Genomic DNA, 16,772 nt, shown 5'->3' with positions numbered 1-16,772 from the left:
TGACATGGATGGGGCTGGCACCTGTGACAAGGACATGAGTTCCACAAAGGTGAGAGGGAAGAGTGGGAACAAACCTAATCAGTATTTTAAATTGTGTCACATGAAGTAAACTAAATTCACATCACTCTAAATGGACATCCGCCCTGAAGAGTTTACCCCCGCCAGTTGGGATAGAGGAACTCTTTTGGATCTTCTCCTTGGAAAAATGTTATATCTGGGACTGTCTTGTTTTAGCCACGTGCGTACTGTTCTATGACTTATACCTCAGGAAACCACCTTTCAGGCTGGAAACGTCTCAACCAATAGTCATTTAGTCTTCAAACATTTATTGTACTAATCCAAGGGCAGGACCAGGTGCAGTGCTGAGATAACAGTGGGCAAGACAAGCACCCTTGCCCTGGCCGGGTGGCTCAGTTGGTTGGAGCCTCATCCCATACACCAAAAAGTTGAAGGTTTGATCCCTGGTCAGGGCCCATACTCTTAGGCATAAGACCTGGGTTCTGGGAATTCTGGTTTTAGCAAGCTCCCATAAATCTGCTGTCCCCACAGTAACTGCTGGTGTCAGGGACTGCCTAGCCCCCATAAGTCTGCTGCCCCTGTTACAGAGTAGGGGTCCCCCAAAATCCCAAGAGCCTGCGGGTTAGGGGACAGATAGAAGGGAACAGCTTTCAAGATGCCTTTGCATATCGGTGGCTGGTAGCTAGTGTCATAGTTATGCAAACAGCTTTGGTTCTTCCAAGGCCCCAAGGAGATGAGAGGGATTTTGACTATGGAATGGTGTGGAAAGAGCAACAGAGCCTGCGCAGGGTTCTGTGAATGGTCAGAACCAGTTACCGTGCCTACTGTGTCACAGACCACGGTCAGGAATTTAAAAATAAGGCAGCAGGCATTTTAGAAGAGGAACTCCATGCGGCTTTGAAAGGGCAGAGAGCCCTCCGTGATCCAGTGCAACACGGCACATGTTTTCCTGGACTGTTACATGGAGGCTGATGACATCATACCCCAGATCCTGAAGGAGAGAGCTGACAGATAAGGGGTGGGGAATTTCTGGGCATGTTTTTGGCTCATAGCCTTTTGGGGAGCAAGGGAAGTGCTGGGTCCTGTGGGGGAACAGGGCCCTGAGCCGGAGTGCTCACTGCCCTCCCCAGGTTGGAATACTGTAAATACCTGTTTTCCTCAATACTAGTTGTTGGGTTTTACACCAAGGCACCCTGTTAAAGCACCCCCTTTTGCTCTGTAACACCCCCACAGTAATTGCTGGTGTCAGGGACTGCCTAGCCCCCAATAAATCTGCTGCCCTCACAGTAACAGCTGATACCAGCAAGTTCCTGTGTATCTTTTTCTGCAGACAGGAATTTAGCAACTTCTCTATTCTCAGAATCAACTCCCACTCCTAATCAACTCCCCCATTGGACCATCTGCAGGGGGTCCAGTCAACTCCTGCTCCCCTTTAAAGACCCCCGCCTCGTTCTTGTTTGGGGCTGACACCGCTTTGGTCTCAGCCCAACTGCCAGAGCTGGCCAAATAAATCTTTTAAACTATGGCCTGTTCTGTCGTTTCTCCTCTCTGTTGAACCTAACATTTTTGTCCCTCTTTTCCCCTCTCTCTAAAAATATTATAAATGAATAAAATCTTTTAAAAAATATATACTCGTATATATGCGTCAGATCGTGATGCAGGAAAAGGGGAGCTGCGGCCTGCTGTTTGAAGTGGGGAGGGTTTGTCTGAGCAGCAAACACTCAAGCCATGTGCACCACTGTGGAACGGTCCAGGCAAATGGAGGCTAAGTGCAGAGGTGGGAGTGTGCCCACCCAGCCTGGGGGCTGGGCATGGTGGGTGCCAGGCGAGTGTGAGGAGCTGGGAGCAGAGAGGCTCAGAGGGCGGCCCGGGGAGATGGGTGAGGTCCTCAGCTACCAAAGGACATGAACCTTTACTCCGAGTGAGATGAAGGCCTGAGAAGTCAGGTTGTCCCCGGCTCTCCACATCTTTTACCATCTCTATGTGCTATAAATATTCATTGCTAACTATCCTGCACCCACCGATGTAAAAGAATTATTTGTCTCTCTGGTTTACTCTTTATCTGACGCCAGAGGTTTCCGCGCTTTGCTTTCTCAGACCTCCCTAACCTACCAGCAATGAATTTCCTGTGACCCCCCTCACACCTCTTTCTTTGATTGTAATGCATGAAATAAACTGCAAAACTGCCATTCTCGGGAGCATTTTCCCCATCCGTTGAGGTTTTGCTTCCTGGCAGTTTTCAGTTTGGCTCAAATAAAAATTCTCTCGAGTTTGGATGTTCCTTTAGTCAACACTACATGGGTAATATTCCATTGTATATATCTATATATGCAAAACAGAACCAGACCCATAGGTACTGTCCATTTAAGAAACATTCACACCTGTAAAAATGTTTACGAGTTTATTTGAGCCAAGCTAACAACAATTGCCTGGAAACAAAATCTCAACGATTGAGAGAATGCTCCAGAGAATGGCAGTTTTGCACCTTATTTTATTTATTACAGTGAAAGGAGGAGGCCTAAAGGGGTTACTTGAAATCCATCAGTGGTAGGTTAGAGAGAAAACAAAGAGGGGGGTAATCTCCAAGGTTGGATAAAAAGTAAACTAAAGAGACAAATACTTCTTTTATCTTGGCGTCTACAGGACAGTTAACAGCAATTAACATAAGGACCAGCCAGGGCTTTTCGGTCTCTAGCTCCAGTGTAGTGGCTGTGCCCTGAGGGGACCAGAAAAAGGAAATTACTCTGACCGTGTAAAGACGTGTCATCCTAGAGGCGAAAGGATGACACACAGTTTCTGTTAAGGTGAAGACTGACTACTTTCACGGAAGATCCTGGACATGACTACCTGCTGTGACTCACTTTTAGTTGGGAATTCTTCTGTCCAGATCATCCAATGTGTTAATTCTATAAAGAACAAACTGATGGTTGCCAGAGGAGAGGGGTGGAAGGGTGGAGGAAACAGGACTAAGGGGTACAAACTTCCAGTCATTAATTAAGCCACGGGGGTGTAATGTACAGCACGGGGAATATGTCAATAATAACATAACTCCACACAGAGACAGGTGATTACCAGACTTGGTCTGGTTATCACCTTGTAAGATATATAAATGCCAACCACTATGTTGTACACCTGATACTAATATATTATTGTATGCCAACTATACTTTAACCACAAAATTTTAAATAAAAGTAAATGTAATTGTTTAAAAAGGAATAACAAAAAAGGAATTTGGGCTCTGTCCTGCCTGTGACAGCAGAGCCAGGACGAAGGGTGTGGCTTCCATTCGTGGTCAGAGGGTAGAAGTAAAGCTTCAGAGAACAGGTTTCACTTCCTTCTCTGGGCCTGGGGAAGACTGGAGCACCTATATTTGGAAAGGATGGGAATGGACGTGGGGGCGGGGGAGATGAGGAAGTGGCCGCTCTGCCAGCCAGCTCTCTCCTGGGGAGACAGTGAGGTAGTTGTTGGGGGTGGGCCGAGCGGGGCAGCCCTTGACCATCCAGAGCCCTGAGAGACGGCTGCTGGAGCCTCACAGCTGGGGGCGACTCCGTCCGTGTTCTGTGTGTCAATCTGTGAATGGTCTATATCGCTCCAGGATAAGGCGGGCTCCATAAAGGCAGGGATTTTTGGCCGTATTATTTCTAGCACATCCCTGTGCCTGGAATACTGTCTGACTCAATAAATGTATTTGTTCTGTTTTGTTTAGTTTTTACCTTTTTATTGTGGTAAAATAAACATAATGTAAAATTTAACATCTTAACCATTTTTAAGGGCACAGTTCAGTGATTTTAAGCACATTCCCATCGCTGGGCAACCACCACCACCACTCATCCCCAGAGCTCTTTTCATCTTGCAAAACAGAAGCTTTACATCCATGAGACAATAACTCCCCGTCCGCCCGCCCCCGCTCCTGGCAACCACCTCAATAAATGTATGTTGAAGTCTCACCAACATTAGTATTTGATGATAATAAAGAAACAATACTCGTTCTTGGAAGAGCTGCCGAGAGCTGGGCTCAGCAGTTGCTTTTCCAAGTCCCACACAAACCCTGAGGGCACTGAGGCCCCAAGAGGAGAAGCAACGCGCCCCGGCCTGGCTCTCGAGTCCGCGGGTGCAGGGGGGCGGGGAGGCGGTGAAGCCGGCGGGTGGAGAGCTCAGAATCTGTGCCGACCGTGGGGGTGAATCTCAGCTCTGCCACTTACCAGCCAAGAGCTGCAGAAAGTCCCTGAATCTCTCCGCCGCCTGCGTCTGCGCCCTGCGAGGTGGGCACCCGCGTAGCAGCAGCTTCCAGCCCCCGAGACTCACCCGGGGCCGCTGCGCAGGTCCCCAGGCAGAGCCAGAGCCGCGGCCGCCCTCCTGAGGGCTCCTCCGCCGCTCGCCCCGCCCCGCCCCCGGCCCCCAGGGAATTCCTGGGCGGGCCTGAGAAATCAGGAGCGGACGCAGAGCAGAGGCGCCCGCCGCCAGTGCGAGGAGGGGCCTCCCGCCATGGCCAGAGCCGCGTGGCCGCCACTGCCGCTGCTGCTGCTGCCGCTGCTGCTGCTGCCGCGTCCCTGGGCGTCGGCGAAAGCCGGTGAGTCCCCGCAGTCTGCGGGCCCTTTCCCCCGGACCCCCTCCCCACCACCCCGCGCACTCAGGCCCCCCTCATTCCACGAGTTGCGGGATTCTAGGGACCGGGACCCTTCTCTGCTTCCCAGAAAGCGGCCAGTTCCCCGCAAGGTGGGGCAGGTTTCCGAAAGGTGTGAGAAGCGCTCACAATGAAACCCCGGGACGCAGGACTGGAGCAGTAACGGAAGCAGTTATTTATTCACAGGGCTGCAGCTCTGGGCGCAGCCTAAAAGCCAAATTGAAGGTGGCGCGGAAAAGACGGGGCTGGCTGTTTTAGCCTAACGCGAGGAAAGCCCCCCACTTCCCCTCTCCCCCTTCTCCTCCGTTTTTTCATACGGGATACTCCAGAGTTACAATTTAACGCAATTAACTAAATTAACTGAGGGTGATGATTAACTCAGGGTGATTTGGTTATAGGTCTGTCTCCAGCTCTTCTTTGAAATTTCTCTATCTTGTTTGCTGGACTGTCTAGCTACATTTTCCCATTTCCCGGAGTTTGGTGAGGACTATCTCCCCCACCCCACCCCCCTTTGATTTTAGATATCCTTTGTTCTCAGAAGCATTTGTGCTGAGCTGCGGGATGCCCCCTTCCTGATTTGTAAATATGCTAATACTGTTAATTCTGGTTTAGAGACCCTTTGATTACATTTGTCCTTTGCTGCTAATTATTTTCTACTGGTTTGAGAGTCACCAGTTTCCTTGCCCCTTACAAAGGTAATTCATCAGGAAAACTCAGAGGATGTCATTCTTGGCCCTCTGGTCACCACACCCAGAGGATGTCTAATGGAGGGCAGGAGGTCGGTCCCCTTCTGACCCCAACTGTCAGGCTGTAATGGCGTGGCCACTCATTCATTCTATCCTACCCCTCACCCCCCCCCCCCTCAAGCCTCACCTGAGATGTTTTTAGTGATGGGAGAGAGAGAGAATCCCGAGCAGGGATTGAATCTGCGAACTAGGTTATGTGCCGTGACCAGGGATGGAACCCACAGCCTTTGGGTGCACAGGATGACACTCCAACCAACAGAGCCACCCGGCCAGGGCCATTCAATCATTCTCACATGCATTCAGCAAACGCACGTTTACTGGGCGCCTGTACCTGGTTGCAGATCCAATCCAGCCGCTCTCACTCTCAGCAGCGCCCGGATGGGGTCTGGACTCCCCCAAACACACACACACACACACACACACACACACACACACACACACACACACTCCCAAGGGACTTCGGGCCCCAGATGAACAGCCTTCTTGGCGCCCCTCACCATCCAGGCCAGGACGCCCAGGTCTGACCCGCTCCCTCCCCGCCCCCCCCCCCCGCCCCACCATTTCCCCGCAGAAACTGGGACCTTCGAGGTGCATGTTCCCCCAGTAGTGCTCGGCTTCCTGGGCGACAACGTGACGCTGCAGTGTAAGCTGCAGACAGAGGAGCAAGACCTGCAGGTGACGCTGGTGACGTGGCAGCGGCAGGACCCCACGGAGGACTCCTTCAGCGTGGCTGTCTTCCACCCGACCCAAGGCAGCAACTTCCCCCATCACCCCAGCTTCCCCGAGCCCAGGCGGCTGGAGTTCCTGGCCGCCAGACCGGGCGAGAAGCTGCAAGACGCCTCGCTGGTCCTGTGGGGTTTGCGCTCCGAGGATGAGGCCAACTACACCTGCCACATCGCCACGTTCCCGCAGGGTAGCAAGAGCGCCCGCACCTGGCTCCGTGTGCTGGGTGAGCCGGGAGGGAGGGGACGAACGGGAGGGGCGTGGGGTACGGGGGGGGGGGTGGTAAGCAGAGTGGAAAAGGCCCAGGATCGAGCGATGATGCCCTCCAGAGCAGAGATCCTGTAGGGACAAAAGTAGGAGGAGCCTGGGAAGCGGGAAGACTGGGTTTGTACAGCGTCCCGCGAGTTTATCCAGGTGACCCCCTTAGAACGGAGGTCTGTGTGAGCTGATGGCTGTCAGCTGAAGGGAGAGTTGAAAAGACTGGCTGGAAGGAAAGGGGCTCTAATACCCAGCGGGGCCCCAGCGCCCTCTAGCGTTGCCTTGGAATCATGGGTTCATTTTCTTGAGCAGCAGGAAGAACAGGACAGGTCCTCTTCTTAGAACTAGAGGAAGAAGTCTCTGTCTGTGCCTCGGTTTCCTCATGTGTGATATGGGTATTGCTGTGAGGATGAATAAGAGCTGACATTTTTTTGTCACTTATGTGCCAGGAACTGGTCCAGGCTTTACCAGAGCGACTCATGACGGGTCAAGTCCTTGGAGCAGGGCCTGGCACGTAGCACCAAGCAAACAGCTCTGGTCATTTCAGCAAACCTGGGGCTTCAGGCCTTATGGTTTAGGATGAGGGTAAAACAAAACCACCAGTGAGTCAAATTAAAGAGAAGTCTTCAGTAAGTAATAACCCAGGTAATGATGGGGAAGGAACCGAGTGAAACCCCAGGTTCGGGAGTAACCGGAATGATAATTAAGAGACAGGCCTTGAGTGAAAGCCCAGTTCTGTGACTTACAGCCTTATCACTTCCCCTCCTAACCTTCAGGGCACAGCTCAGCCCTCCTTTCCTCCACAAAGCACTCTGTAACCACCCCGCTTAGGCACTGCTCTGGGCTCCCCCATCTCAGCCTTACCCACTGTGGGGCGTTGCTGTCTGAGCAAGTGTCTGTCTGCCCTTGGAGCTGGACAACCCATGAAGGCAGGGCTAGAGCTGTCTCACTCATTGCTGGGTCCCCACCATTGCCCATCACAGAGCCAGGCAATGTCTTCAATTACTAATAATGATAACATTTCCTGAGCACTTATTATGTGTCAAGTATTGCTTTAAGGGCTTACCTGCTTATTCCCATTGCCTGTGGTCCTGTCATTATCCCCAGATGACTGGCAAGGAAACTGAGGCACAGACTTGCCTAAAGACCCCCAGCTACTCAGAGCCAGGCTGTCCTAGAGCCTCAGTTAGTCACCTTTCTTTGCTTCTGACGTATTTGTTATTAGTAAATGACTGCAGGTGAGGAGTGACCTGTCCCTTTTGCTCCTCTCCCCAGCCAAGCCCCAGAACAAGGCTGAGACCCAGAAGGTCCCGCTCAGACCGCTCGGCCGGGAGCCCGTGCCCGTGGCCCGCTGCGTCTCTACGGCAGGTCGCCCACCCGCCCGGATCTCCTGGTCCCTGGACGGGAAGGTCAATGAGAACCAGGTGCCGGGGCCCCTGCCGGGCACATTCAACGTTACCAGCCTCTTAACCTTAACCCCCTCGAGCCAGGTGGACGGCAAGAATGTCACCTGCACAGTGGAGCATGAGAGCTTTAAGGACCCCGTCCTGCTATCTGTGACCCTCCGTGTGCCCTGTGAGTGTGCCCAAGTGGGAGCAAGCGTGGGCACCACTGCCCACAAGCAACACGCCCCTTCCTTTACTATACCAACGCCTCAGGCCACAGTCGGTGCTGCTCTCCTGGCGGCTGCCCCGCCCCCCGGTCACTGTCTGCACGGACCCCAACCCTGTCTGTACGGGCTGCCTCAGGCAGGCTCCACACAGCGCCTTCGCCTGCGTCCCTGGGCAGCAACATGCACTGACCTTGCCCGCACTGCTACACCGCTTCCCCGCTGTCTGCATCAACCCCCTTGTCCATTTTCATTTTTTTTAAGAAGATTTTATTTATTTTTTTTTTAGAGAGAAAGGGACGGAGGGAGAAAGAGAAGGAGTGAGAAGCATCAGTGTGTGGTTGCCTCTCACACCCCCAACTGGGGACCCAGCCCACAACCCAGCCATGTGTCCTGACCGGGAATCAAGCCCATGACCCTTTGGTTCACAGGCTGGTGCTCAGTCCACTGAACCACATCAGTCAGGGCCCCTTGCCCATTTCCTATACGGCCTTGCCATTGTCTACACTGGCTCCTCTGGGCCACAGATGGCACTGCCCCTATTGTCAACACCAGTCACTTAGGCCACCATCTCCGGGGAGCTGTGTCCCCTGTGTCAGCTAGACTGCTCCTGTGACCGCTGTCTGCATGGACACCCCACATTTTCTACACTGGCTGTCACAGGCGCTCCCTCGCACTGCCCCCCAATATCGTCTACGCTGCCTCCATGGAGGACTGTCTACACTGCCCCTCGCCCAGTGTAGTCTTCTCGCCCCTTGGCCTCAATGTTGTCTGCTCTGGTTCATCTAGGGGTTATGGTATGTCCTCCACTCATTGTCTACACTGACAGCAGCTGCCACACTGGTTCTGTCAGGCACTGTCTACACTGGCCCCCCTTGACAATGTCACTGGGTCTGAGGGAGGAGGGATCCATCCTGATTGCCCCCCACCCAGAAAAGCACTCTGTCTTTCTGGCCTTGCCCCGGAGACTTTGAGGTTTCCCTGCCCATCACGTCTGGGATGGAGAAGCAGCAGGCTGAAGCAGCGGCATCCAGGATGCGTTCCTGCAGGACTAGTCAGGGCCTTGACTACGTCCTGTGTGAATATGTGCGAGAGGCCCGTTCACACAGGACTTCCCCAGCACACCAGGACCTGGCTGCCCAGAAGATGAATAGACAGAGGTGGACCTGAGAAGCCCCCTCCGCACACTGCTGCCTCCCCCCGAGCCAAGGACTCCCAGGCTTCTGAGAGGGAACCCATTGCCCCAGACTCCTCACAAGCCTCTCTGTCTGAGCCTGTTCCCAAAACCCGCTGAGGCTTTTTCCTCTTCTGGCGTGCATCTCGCAGATCTGTAGGCACCTCTGAATGCCCCGTGACTCTGAGCTTGCATGTCTGTTTCACCCAGATCCCCCCGAGGTCACCATCTCCGGCTATGATGACAACTGGTACCTCGGCCGCAGGGAGGCCATGCTGAACTGTGATGCCCGCAGCAACCCGGAGCCCACGGACTATGTCTGGAACACGTGAGTCCTGGGTGGACCCGGACTCCTGGGTCTCAGGGAGGAGACGCTGGGGTCTGGGCCCCTGGGTCTGAGGGGGAGGGGCTGGTGGCTGGGACTTTGGGTCTGAAGGAGGAGAAGATGCAAGAAAGTAAAAAGAGAGAAAAGTCAACTCGAAACCCTGAGAAATTTTCTGTAGTGCATGCTCAGAGTTTATGAGGGGTTAGTCCAGGTTTACTGTTAAACCTGCTCTTTTTTTTTATTTTCACAAATTTTTTTTCTTTTTTTGGAGAGAGGGGAAGGGAGGGAGAAAGAGAGGGAGGGAAACATCAATGTGAGAGAGAAAGATCAATCAGTTACCTCTCAAACTCAAAACCCAGGCAGGTGGCCTAACCGGGAATCGAACCTGCGACCTTTCGCTTTGCAGGACGACGCTCGGCCAACTGAGCCAAGTCGATCCTGCTTTTTACGGCATGCCTGCTGTGTGCCCAGTACTTAACCCGTTCCGTGGGATCCCCAAACACTATCGCATCCGTGGGTTCAAGATCAGCTGGGTCCCAACAGGTGCCATCATTTGCCCAGGTCACACAGCCACGAGGGGGCAAAGGTGGCGCTCCAATTGGCATCTGACTCCAAACTCAATCCTCTTACTTCTGGGCTTTGCCACCTCCCCAGTCACCTCTGCAGCTGCTCAGTCATCTCTGAGGGGGTACACACTGTCCCCATTCTCTGGATTTTGAAGGTGGGGCAGACAGGATGTGCTGATAGGCTGGATGTGTGTGTGAGCAAACCAAGGTGCGGGGCAATCAGAAGATATCCCCAAATTCATACCAGTGCTGGGTTAAGGGTGGGGGAAGAAAAAGGCAAAGGGGTAAATTGCATGACATAATTTTTATTGAGCCTTTTTCCCTATTACAAAAATAAGGTGGGACCATTGTGGAAACTTTAGACAGTTATGAACAGAAAAGAATATTGAACCTATAGTGAGGTGTCCCCACCCACCTGCAGAAATATCCACGGTCACCTTTTGTCATACACCCTTCCTGACTTTTTCCTCTGTGTTTCTGAACAAAAACTGTACCATTGATACAATTTTAAACTTTTCTTCTACCTCGTGAACAGCTTTCCATACCGAAGCACGCAGATCCACATGCCTGCTTCTACAAAATATTATGCAGAAGATTTTCAAACCTATAGAGAAACTGTAAGAATTTCCCGGGTAATGTGCAAAAACCCACCACGTGACCTCTTCCGCTAACATTTCACTGTGTTTGTTGTTTCATCACATTCTATCCATCAGTCCGTCCCTCTCTCCATCCATCCATCCATCAGTCCTTCCCTTCTGTGCACACCAGAATGCGCCACAGCCCCTTTTGGGTGCCGCTGGGCTTCCCTGTGTGCGCACGATACTGATGATTTGGCCAACCCCGAGTGTGGGATGCAGTTGGGCTCTCCCGTTTTCATCTCTGCAAATGCCGTGGCGGTGACCATCCTTGTCTGTGCACCCCTGTGGAAGCCACAGCTCATGATTCTCAATCATCTCTCAAAGGCATTGCTGGTCAGAGGTTTTCCACTGGTGTTAACAGATGACACTTTCCGGTCCTGACTCAAAGGATGGAGATAGAGGCTCACGAGCCACCCGGCAGGGTTTCTGCCCCAGCTCTGCAGATGCCCGAATCTCCATGCCTGTCTCTCCTCCGTCCACTAAACCAATATTCTTGGCTGCTAATTGTGTGGCAGGTGCTATTGCTGTCACACCGTGGTAAATAAAAAAGGCCAGATCCCCCTCCCTCGCGGAGCTTCCATTCTAGTGGGGAGAGATATAAACGGATAACGTGGTAAAATATGTAATGCCATGGAAAAGACAGAGCAGAGGAGGGGTCACTGCTGTTGAAATAGGGCGGCCAAGGAAGGTGTCACTAAGGTGACGTGTGGGCAGAGGCCTGAAGGAGGTGAGGGTGAGCTGTGCAGATAGCTGGGGGGAAGAGCATTCCACGCAGAGGGAACAGCATATGCGAAGACTCTCCGGTGGGAGCATAACTGGATTGTTCGAGGATCAGTGGTATTGGGCGCTGGCTTATTATGTAGGACCTGTGGCCGTGGTAAGGGCTCTGGGTTTATTCCAAGTGCAGCGGGAGCCCTGGGAGGGCTCTGAACAGAGGAGGGACATGAGCTGGCTTGGTTCTAACAAGATTGCTCGGGCTGCTGTGTGGGGCACAGACTGGAGAGGGGGGCAGGAGTGGAAGCCGGGGGCCCAGTGAGAAGGTGCCACAGCAGCCCAGGTGTAGGGACATCAGACCAGGGTGGAGGCTTTCAGGAGTGGCCGGATTCTGGATGGATTTTGAAGGTGGTGGCAGACAGGATCTGCTGGTAGGTTGGATGTGTGTGTGAGAGGAAGGGTCGGGGGAACTTCAGGCTGTTCCCAACTTACATCCTAGATGGCCTGAGGGTGTCCGTACTCCTGGCGTACAGCGAGTGCTCAGTCACATGTCACTCCAGGCCCCCCACAGAGGCCACTTCCTCACCCTATGTCTCTCGCAGGACTATGGGTCCCCTGCCACCCTCTGCTATTGCCCAGGGCCCCCAGCTCCTGATCAGTACCGTGGATGAGACCATCAACACGACTTTCATCTGCCGTGCCACCAATGCCCTGGGGACAGGCGAGGCAGTACAGCCCGTCCTAATCAGAGGTGAGGAGCCCCCTGGATGGGGAGAACAGAGACCAAAGGAAGCACCTGGGTGATGGGGTCCCTCAGTCACAAGACCACTCCTAGACTTCCACCCTCCCCCTTCCCCCTTGTGAAAGGACCAGCGGGGTCTGCTTTCCTCTCTGCTAACCCAACACCTGTGCCGTGGGACCCATTACACAGCTGCTCAGGGACACCTCTCTGCAAGCCCAGGCTGGGGTAGTTGTGCAGTGCCTCTTCCCCCAGGACCCAGAAAGGACTTTACAAATGGATTAGGCAGAACTCTTGTCAGTTGCAATTGATAGAAGCACAACTGAAAATAGTCAAAGCAAAAAGGGGACTTTATTGAAAATGCACCTTCAGTTATGATTATATCGGGGTGCTCCAGCTGTATAACCCAGGAACTTTTCTTTACCTCTCTTGTCTCTTTTTCTCTATGCTGGTTTTATCATCAGGCAGGTGCTCCCCTTAGTGAGCCAAGATGGCCTTCGACAGCGACAGGCTCCCATCCCAGTAGTGTAGTAATCCCAGGGGAAAAGATACACCACTTTCAGCAGTTCTAGCCGAAGTCCCAGGGCAGGGTCTCATTGGCTTAACTTAGGTCACAGCCTCCCCATGAACCAATCACAGTAGCCAAAGAGAATGGAATGCTCTGATTGACCAAGCCTAGGTCAAAGTCCCATTCTAGGAACCAGAGGGTGGGGTGGAGTCCACCTGAACCATACAGACTGGGTAATAGCTTCCAAAAGGAATAAGGGGTAATATTTGCAGGGCAGGTCGAAACATAAAACTCTGGACCTAAATCCCTGCTTCCTTCTCTTCCAGCAGAACCTTCCAGGGATCTGTCCTCTAACAGCGTCATCCCGATTGTGGTCCCGGTCCTGCTCGTGGTCCTGCTCCTGGGGCTCCTGATTTATTTCCGGCGGTTCATATGCTCCTGTGAGTCCCCATCTCTTTGACACATCCTCACAGCCGCTATAATTGAGTGCCTAGCGTGCTAAGCCCTTTCCATGGCAGCCTTTCTCTGAGCCCTCACCCTAATGCTCTGAGGTCCCGCCATCTCACAGGCAAGGACACTAACACCAGTAAGTCTTGGTAATTAGATCATTGATTCATTTTACAAATACTTAGGGAGTCAGGGAAGATCCTGTAGAGCTTCGAAGGCCACAGTAAGGACTTTGGTTTTTAATCCAGGTGACATAGGAACCCCTGCCAGAAGGATGGAGGACAGATTAAGAATTAACACCCCACCCTACCCCCCACTTTCTTCCATTTGTCTTGCTCAGGAGCGACACCCTAGCTGCTCTCAAGGACAGGGGGGATGGTGGCAGAAACTGACACCCTAACCCTCCTCCCCCATGGCTCTTTCTGGCAGTCTTTGGCTAATTCTATAATCAGAGCTATGATATGCTGACTATTTTCTATGTGCCAGGCACTTCCTGGGCACAACCCCCTAGAGTGTGCACAACCACCCTGCAAAGTAAGTTCTATGATCCCCACTTTACAGAGGAGGAAATGTTACCTGTCAGCTGGCACACAGCTTGAAAGATAGGAGCAGAAGGCAGTTCCCTTGGCTACGAAGCTTGTTTGCTTGACCACTAAACAAAACTGCCTCCTTACATCCCAGCTGGAGGACCCCGCCTCCAGGAAGCCCTCCATGATCCCCCAGAATGATCCAAGCGTCTACTCTGGGCTCCCTCACCCATGCCTTGCTAACTCTGGGACATCAGTCTTTGGGGACTTGTCTGTCCCTCCAGTAGACTGCGAGCCCCAGGAGGGCAGAGCTAGAACTGACACAGTCACGGCTATGTCCCTAGCACCACCTACCACCAGACCAGGCACAAAGGAAGCATTTGAGGAAGTGTTTGCTGAATGTGTCATCTCCAGATCCAGATTACCTGTGTCTGAGCCCCCATTCTACTGCTTTATCAGTTGTGTCACCAAAGGCAAATGACTCAGTTTCCTCATCTGTGAATTGGGAATAACTGATAATCCAAGTAAAGCAATTAGCACATCTGGCACATTGTAAGCCATACACTGGGTATCTAAGCTGTGATTAGTATTGCTATTATTACTATTATTATTATTAATAGAAGCTCCATGAGAACAGGAATCATTGTTTGATTTGTTCACAGCTATAACCCCAGCCCCCAGAATGCACCTGGTACAGAGTAGACATTTACTGTCAGCTAAATAAATCTCTGTTTGATGGTTGAGGACAGTGAGGCACAGAGAAGTCAATTGCCCAAGGTCACATAGCTCCTAGAGGACAGGGCTGGGATTTGAACCCTCCCAATCTGGTTTCAGAGCCATACTCAATAAGTGTTTACAGTAGTCTGTCTCTATATCGCGGTTCACTTATCGTGGCCTCACTGTATCGCGGGATTTTAAAAAACATCATATTTAATTATTTATCGCGAATTTTTCACTATATTATGGGATTCTGCAGTACTGTATATGTATATTGTTAAAGTTACGTAGGTATAAGAGTGCAGAATAAATGTGAGGTTCCTACTTCACGGGGCGGGGGGTCTAGAGCGTAATACCCGTGATAAGTGAGGGAATACTGTATTATACTTAATAACTGGAGGAAGAACATATTCCGATCCTGCTTTACAAATGTATAAACGACTGTAGGAGGAGGCACCCCCATGTCAAGAGCAGAGCTGGGTCTTCGAATTCAGCGTCCCTGCCACCCACATGTGTGGTCTTCCTGTGCTTCCCAGCAGTGTCATTCATCCCTGACAGCTTCTCCTGTTTCCCCAGGTCCGCGCAGACATAGCAGCCCTGCTAATAATGTAAGTGTGGTGATAGAGCGGAGGGCATGTGGGGCAGCGGGGAGTTCCTGCACGAACCACAGACTGATTGCTGTGGGCATCCCCAAAGAGGGGACAGACAGCTCTGGGTACCCATGACCTTCCCTGGAAGCCAGCATGACATCAGGAGCCAGGTCCTGGGTCCTTTTGCTAAATGCCCTGGGCAGCCAGCCATTCCTGGCCCTTCCTGCCAGGCAGAGTCCCCTGCAAGGCTTGCTGAGATGCAGGTTCCTGGACCTCACACCCTGAAAGTGTGATCCAGTGGGTCTGCGCCAGGACCTGGGATCTGCGTTGTCATAGGTGCCCCTTCCCTCCGAGTCATGATTGCACTTCGAAGTGCTGCCCCAGCTCCCAGGGAGGGGGCGGAGGAGGGGACAGGCCTGCAGCTCTGCAGGAGGGCTTCAGACGAAAGATTTTGTCTGAAAGGGCCCCGAGGCTAAAGTTTGAACATCCCTCTTCTAGAATGTCTCCTATTCAGCTGTGAACCATGAAGACAGATCTCAAAAGGACCTAGAGACGGAGGGCACGAGGTGACAGCATCTGGACTGAACGGAGAGAGACCGGAGCTGGCAAGGACGGGGCCTCAAGCCGGACCCCGCCACAATGGATGAAGTCTCTCTCCAAAGAAACAGACCACCCTGCCTGTGCCAGACCTCAAGATGCCCCCTCCGTTTTGCAAGGCAGTGGGCAGGTGCCGGTTCAGAGATCCCCCAGGCTCCGTCCCTTCACTAAGGAATCCCAGAGCTCAGGAGAGCTGTTATGCTCCGGGAGACGGTCCATGGCCATGGAAGTGAGATTAGTATCAGCAGCGTGAGGTGACCTGGTGTTAGGGCAGGGCCCAGGAGAGACCTGGCCCGATCACCCCGTGGTCCACGCCTGGTGGAGTCATGTGACAGCACTTGCTTCTCCCAGCAATGACCTGACAACACACAGAGTATGGCCAACCAGGAAAGGCAATCTCAGGCGTGGCTCCCAGAGGTTTTATTGGGGTCAGTCAGGTAGCCACAGCTGCCTCAAGTCTCAAGCACCTCCATGAGTCAAGCTGAGGCCCCGCTGTAAACCACGCTGTAAGCATGGACTGTCTGCAGTGGCCCAAGGCCTCTGGTCAGCAAAGACTATTCTCAGCCAGGACATTTCAGGGCTTGAAGGTTATCTCCAGTGACGAAAGGTCAAAGCTCTCTGGACGAGATCACTAGCCAAGAATTTTAGTGAGAATTTTACCTCTGGCCTTGAGCTTCCAAATCTCCATGTCAGTTGAATTTCTGTGGTTACAAGAAACAGTTGCTGATCCTCATCAGCAGAAGAGAACCAGAGTCTGGAACTCAGCTTCCGGGGGTCGTCCAAGAAGCAGGAACAACTGATGGACGTGAACTTGGAGGTTATCAGTTCCAGGCCTCTTCTGCAGGGAGAGCATCTGTGGCCAGCAGGCTGGAGTTGACAGGACCCTGGGGCATTGGTGCCAGTAACCCACTAAGGGAAGCAGTTGTTCCCAAAGGCGGAGGAAGAGATGCTGGGGGAGCCGGCATGCAGAACATGCACCCTCAGGCCAGGATGGACGCAGCCCAAGGCCCAGGAGGCAGAGCTGCTCAGATGCAACTGACGTGTTTGCTTTAAAACGGTCTGCAATCGTCAGAATTCCTCTTAGAGCAAGAACTGTGTGCTGGGGAATGTACGGTACCTTAGGGAGATGAGGCCCTGGGCCAGGGTGCTGAACTGGAGAGCGAGGTCCCAGCGCCCTGCAAGAGAAAATGAGAGGATTTGGGATCTGCTCTGGGCAGAGACGGGACAGTGCAGAGCAGAGAAGGATGGGAAG

The 16,772-nt window shown here is 52.6% G+C and overlaps 1 protein-coding gene and 1 long non-coding RNA gene across 2 annotated transcripts; one reads left to right on the top strand and one right to left on the bottom strand.

The window, feature by feature from the left end:
* Positions 1 to 2,405: 2,405 nt before the first annotated feature.
* On the bottom strand, positions 2,406 to 4,365 carry LOC149995036 (uncharacterized). Its single transcript, XR_016507670.1, has 2 exons — positions 4,221 to 4,365; positions 2,406 to 2,734 (listed from the first exon to the last, which is right to left on the bottom strand). It is a non-coding gene; the product is annotated as an uncharacterized LOC149995036 (long non-coding RNA).
* Positions 4,366 to 4,503: 138 nt separating this feature from the next.
* Positions 4,504 to 16,202, top strand: PVR (PVR cell adhesion molecule). Its single transcript, XM_090259107.1, has 8 exons — positions 4,504 to 4,588; positions 5,960 to 6,337; positions 7,645 to 7,944; positions 9,363 to 9,480; positions 11,998 to 12,146; positions 12,969 to 13,082; positions 14,910 to 14,941; positions 15,422 to 16,202. The coding sequence occupies exons 1-8, from the start codon at positions 4,504 to 4,506 to the stop codon at positions 15,491 to 15,493; spliced, it is 1,248 nt and encodes a 415-aa protein (XP_090115233.1). The 3' UTR covers positions 15,494 to 16,202.
* Positions 16,203 to 16,772: the final 570 nt, after the last annotated feature.

The sequence above is a fragment of the Furipterus horrens genome, unplaced genomic scaffold, assembly GCF_987537825.1.
Source record: "Furipterus horrens unplaced genomic scaffold, mFurHor1.1.pri manual_scaffold_13, whole genome shotgun sequence".
Classification (NCBI taxonomy): domain Eukaryota; kingdom Metazoa; phylum Chordata; class Mammalia; order Chiroptera; family Furipteridae; genus Furipterus; species Furipterus horrens.
The sequence above is the reverse complement of the archived record's forward strand: the minus strand, read 5'-3'. Positions and strand labels throughout refer to the sequence as shown.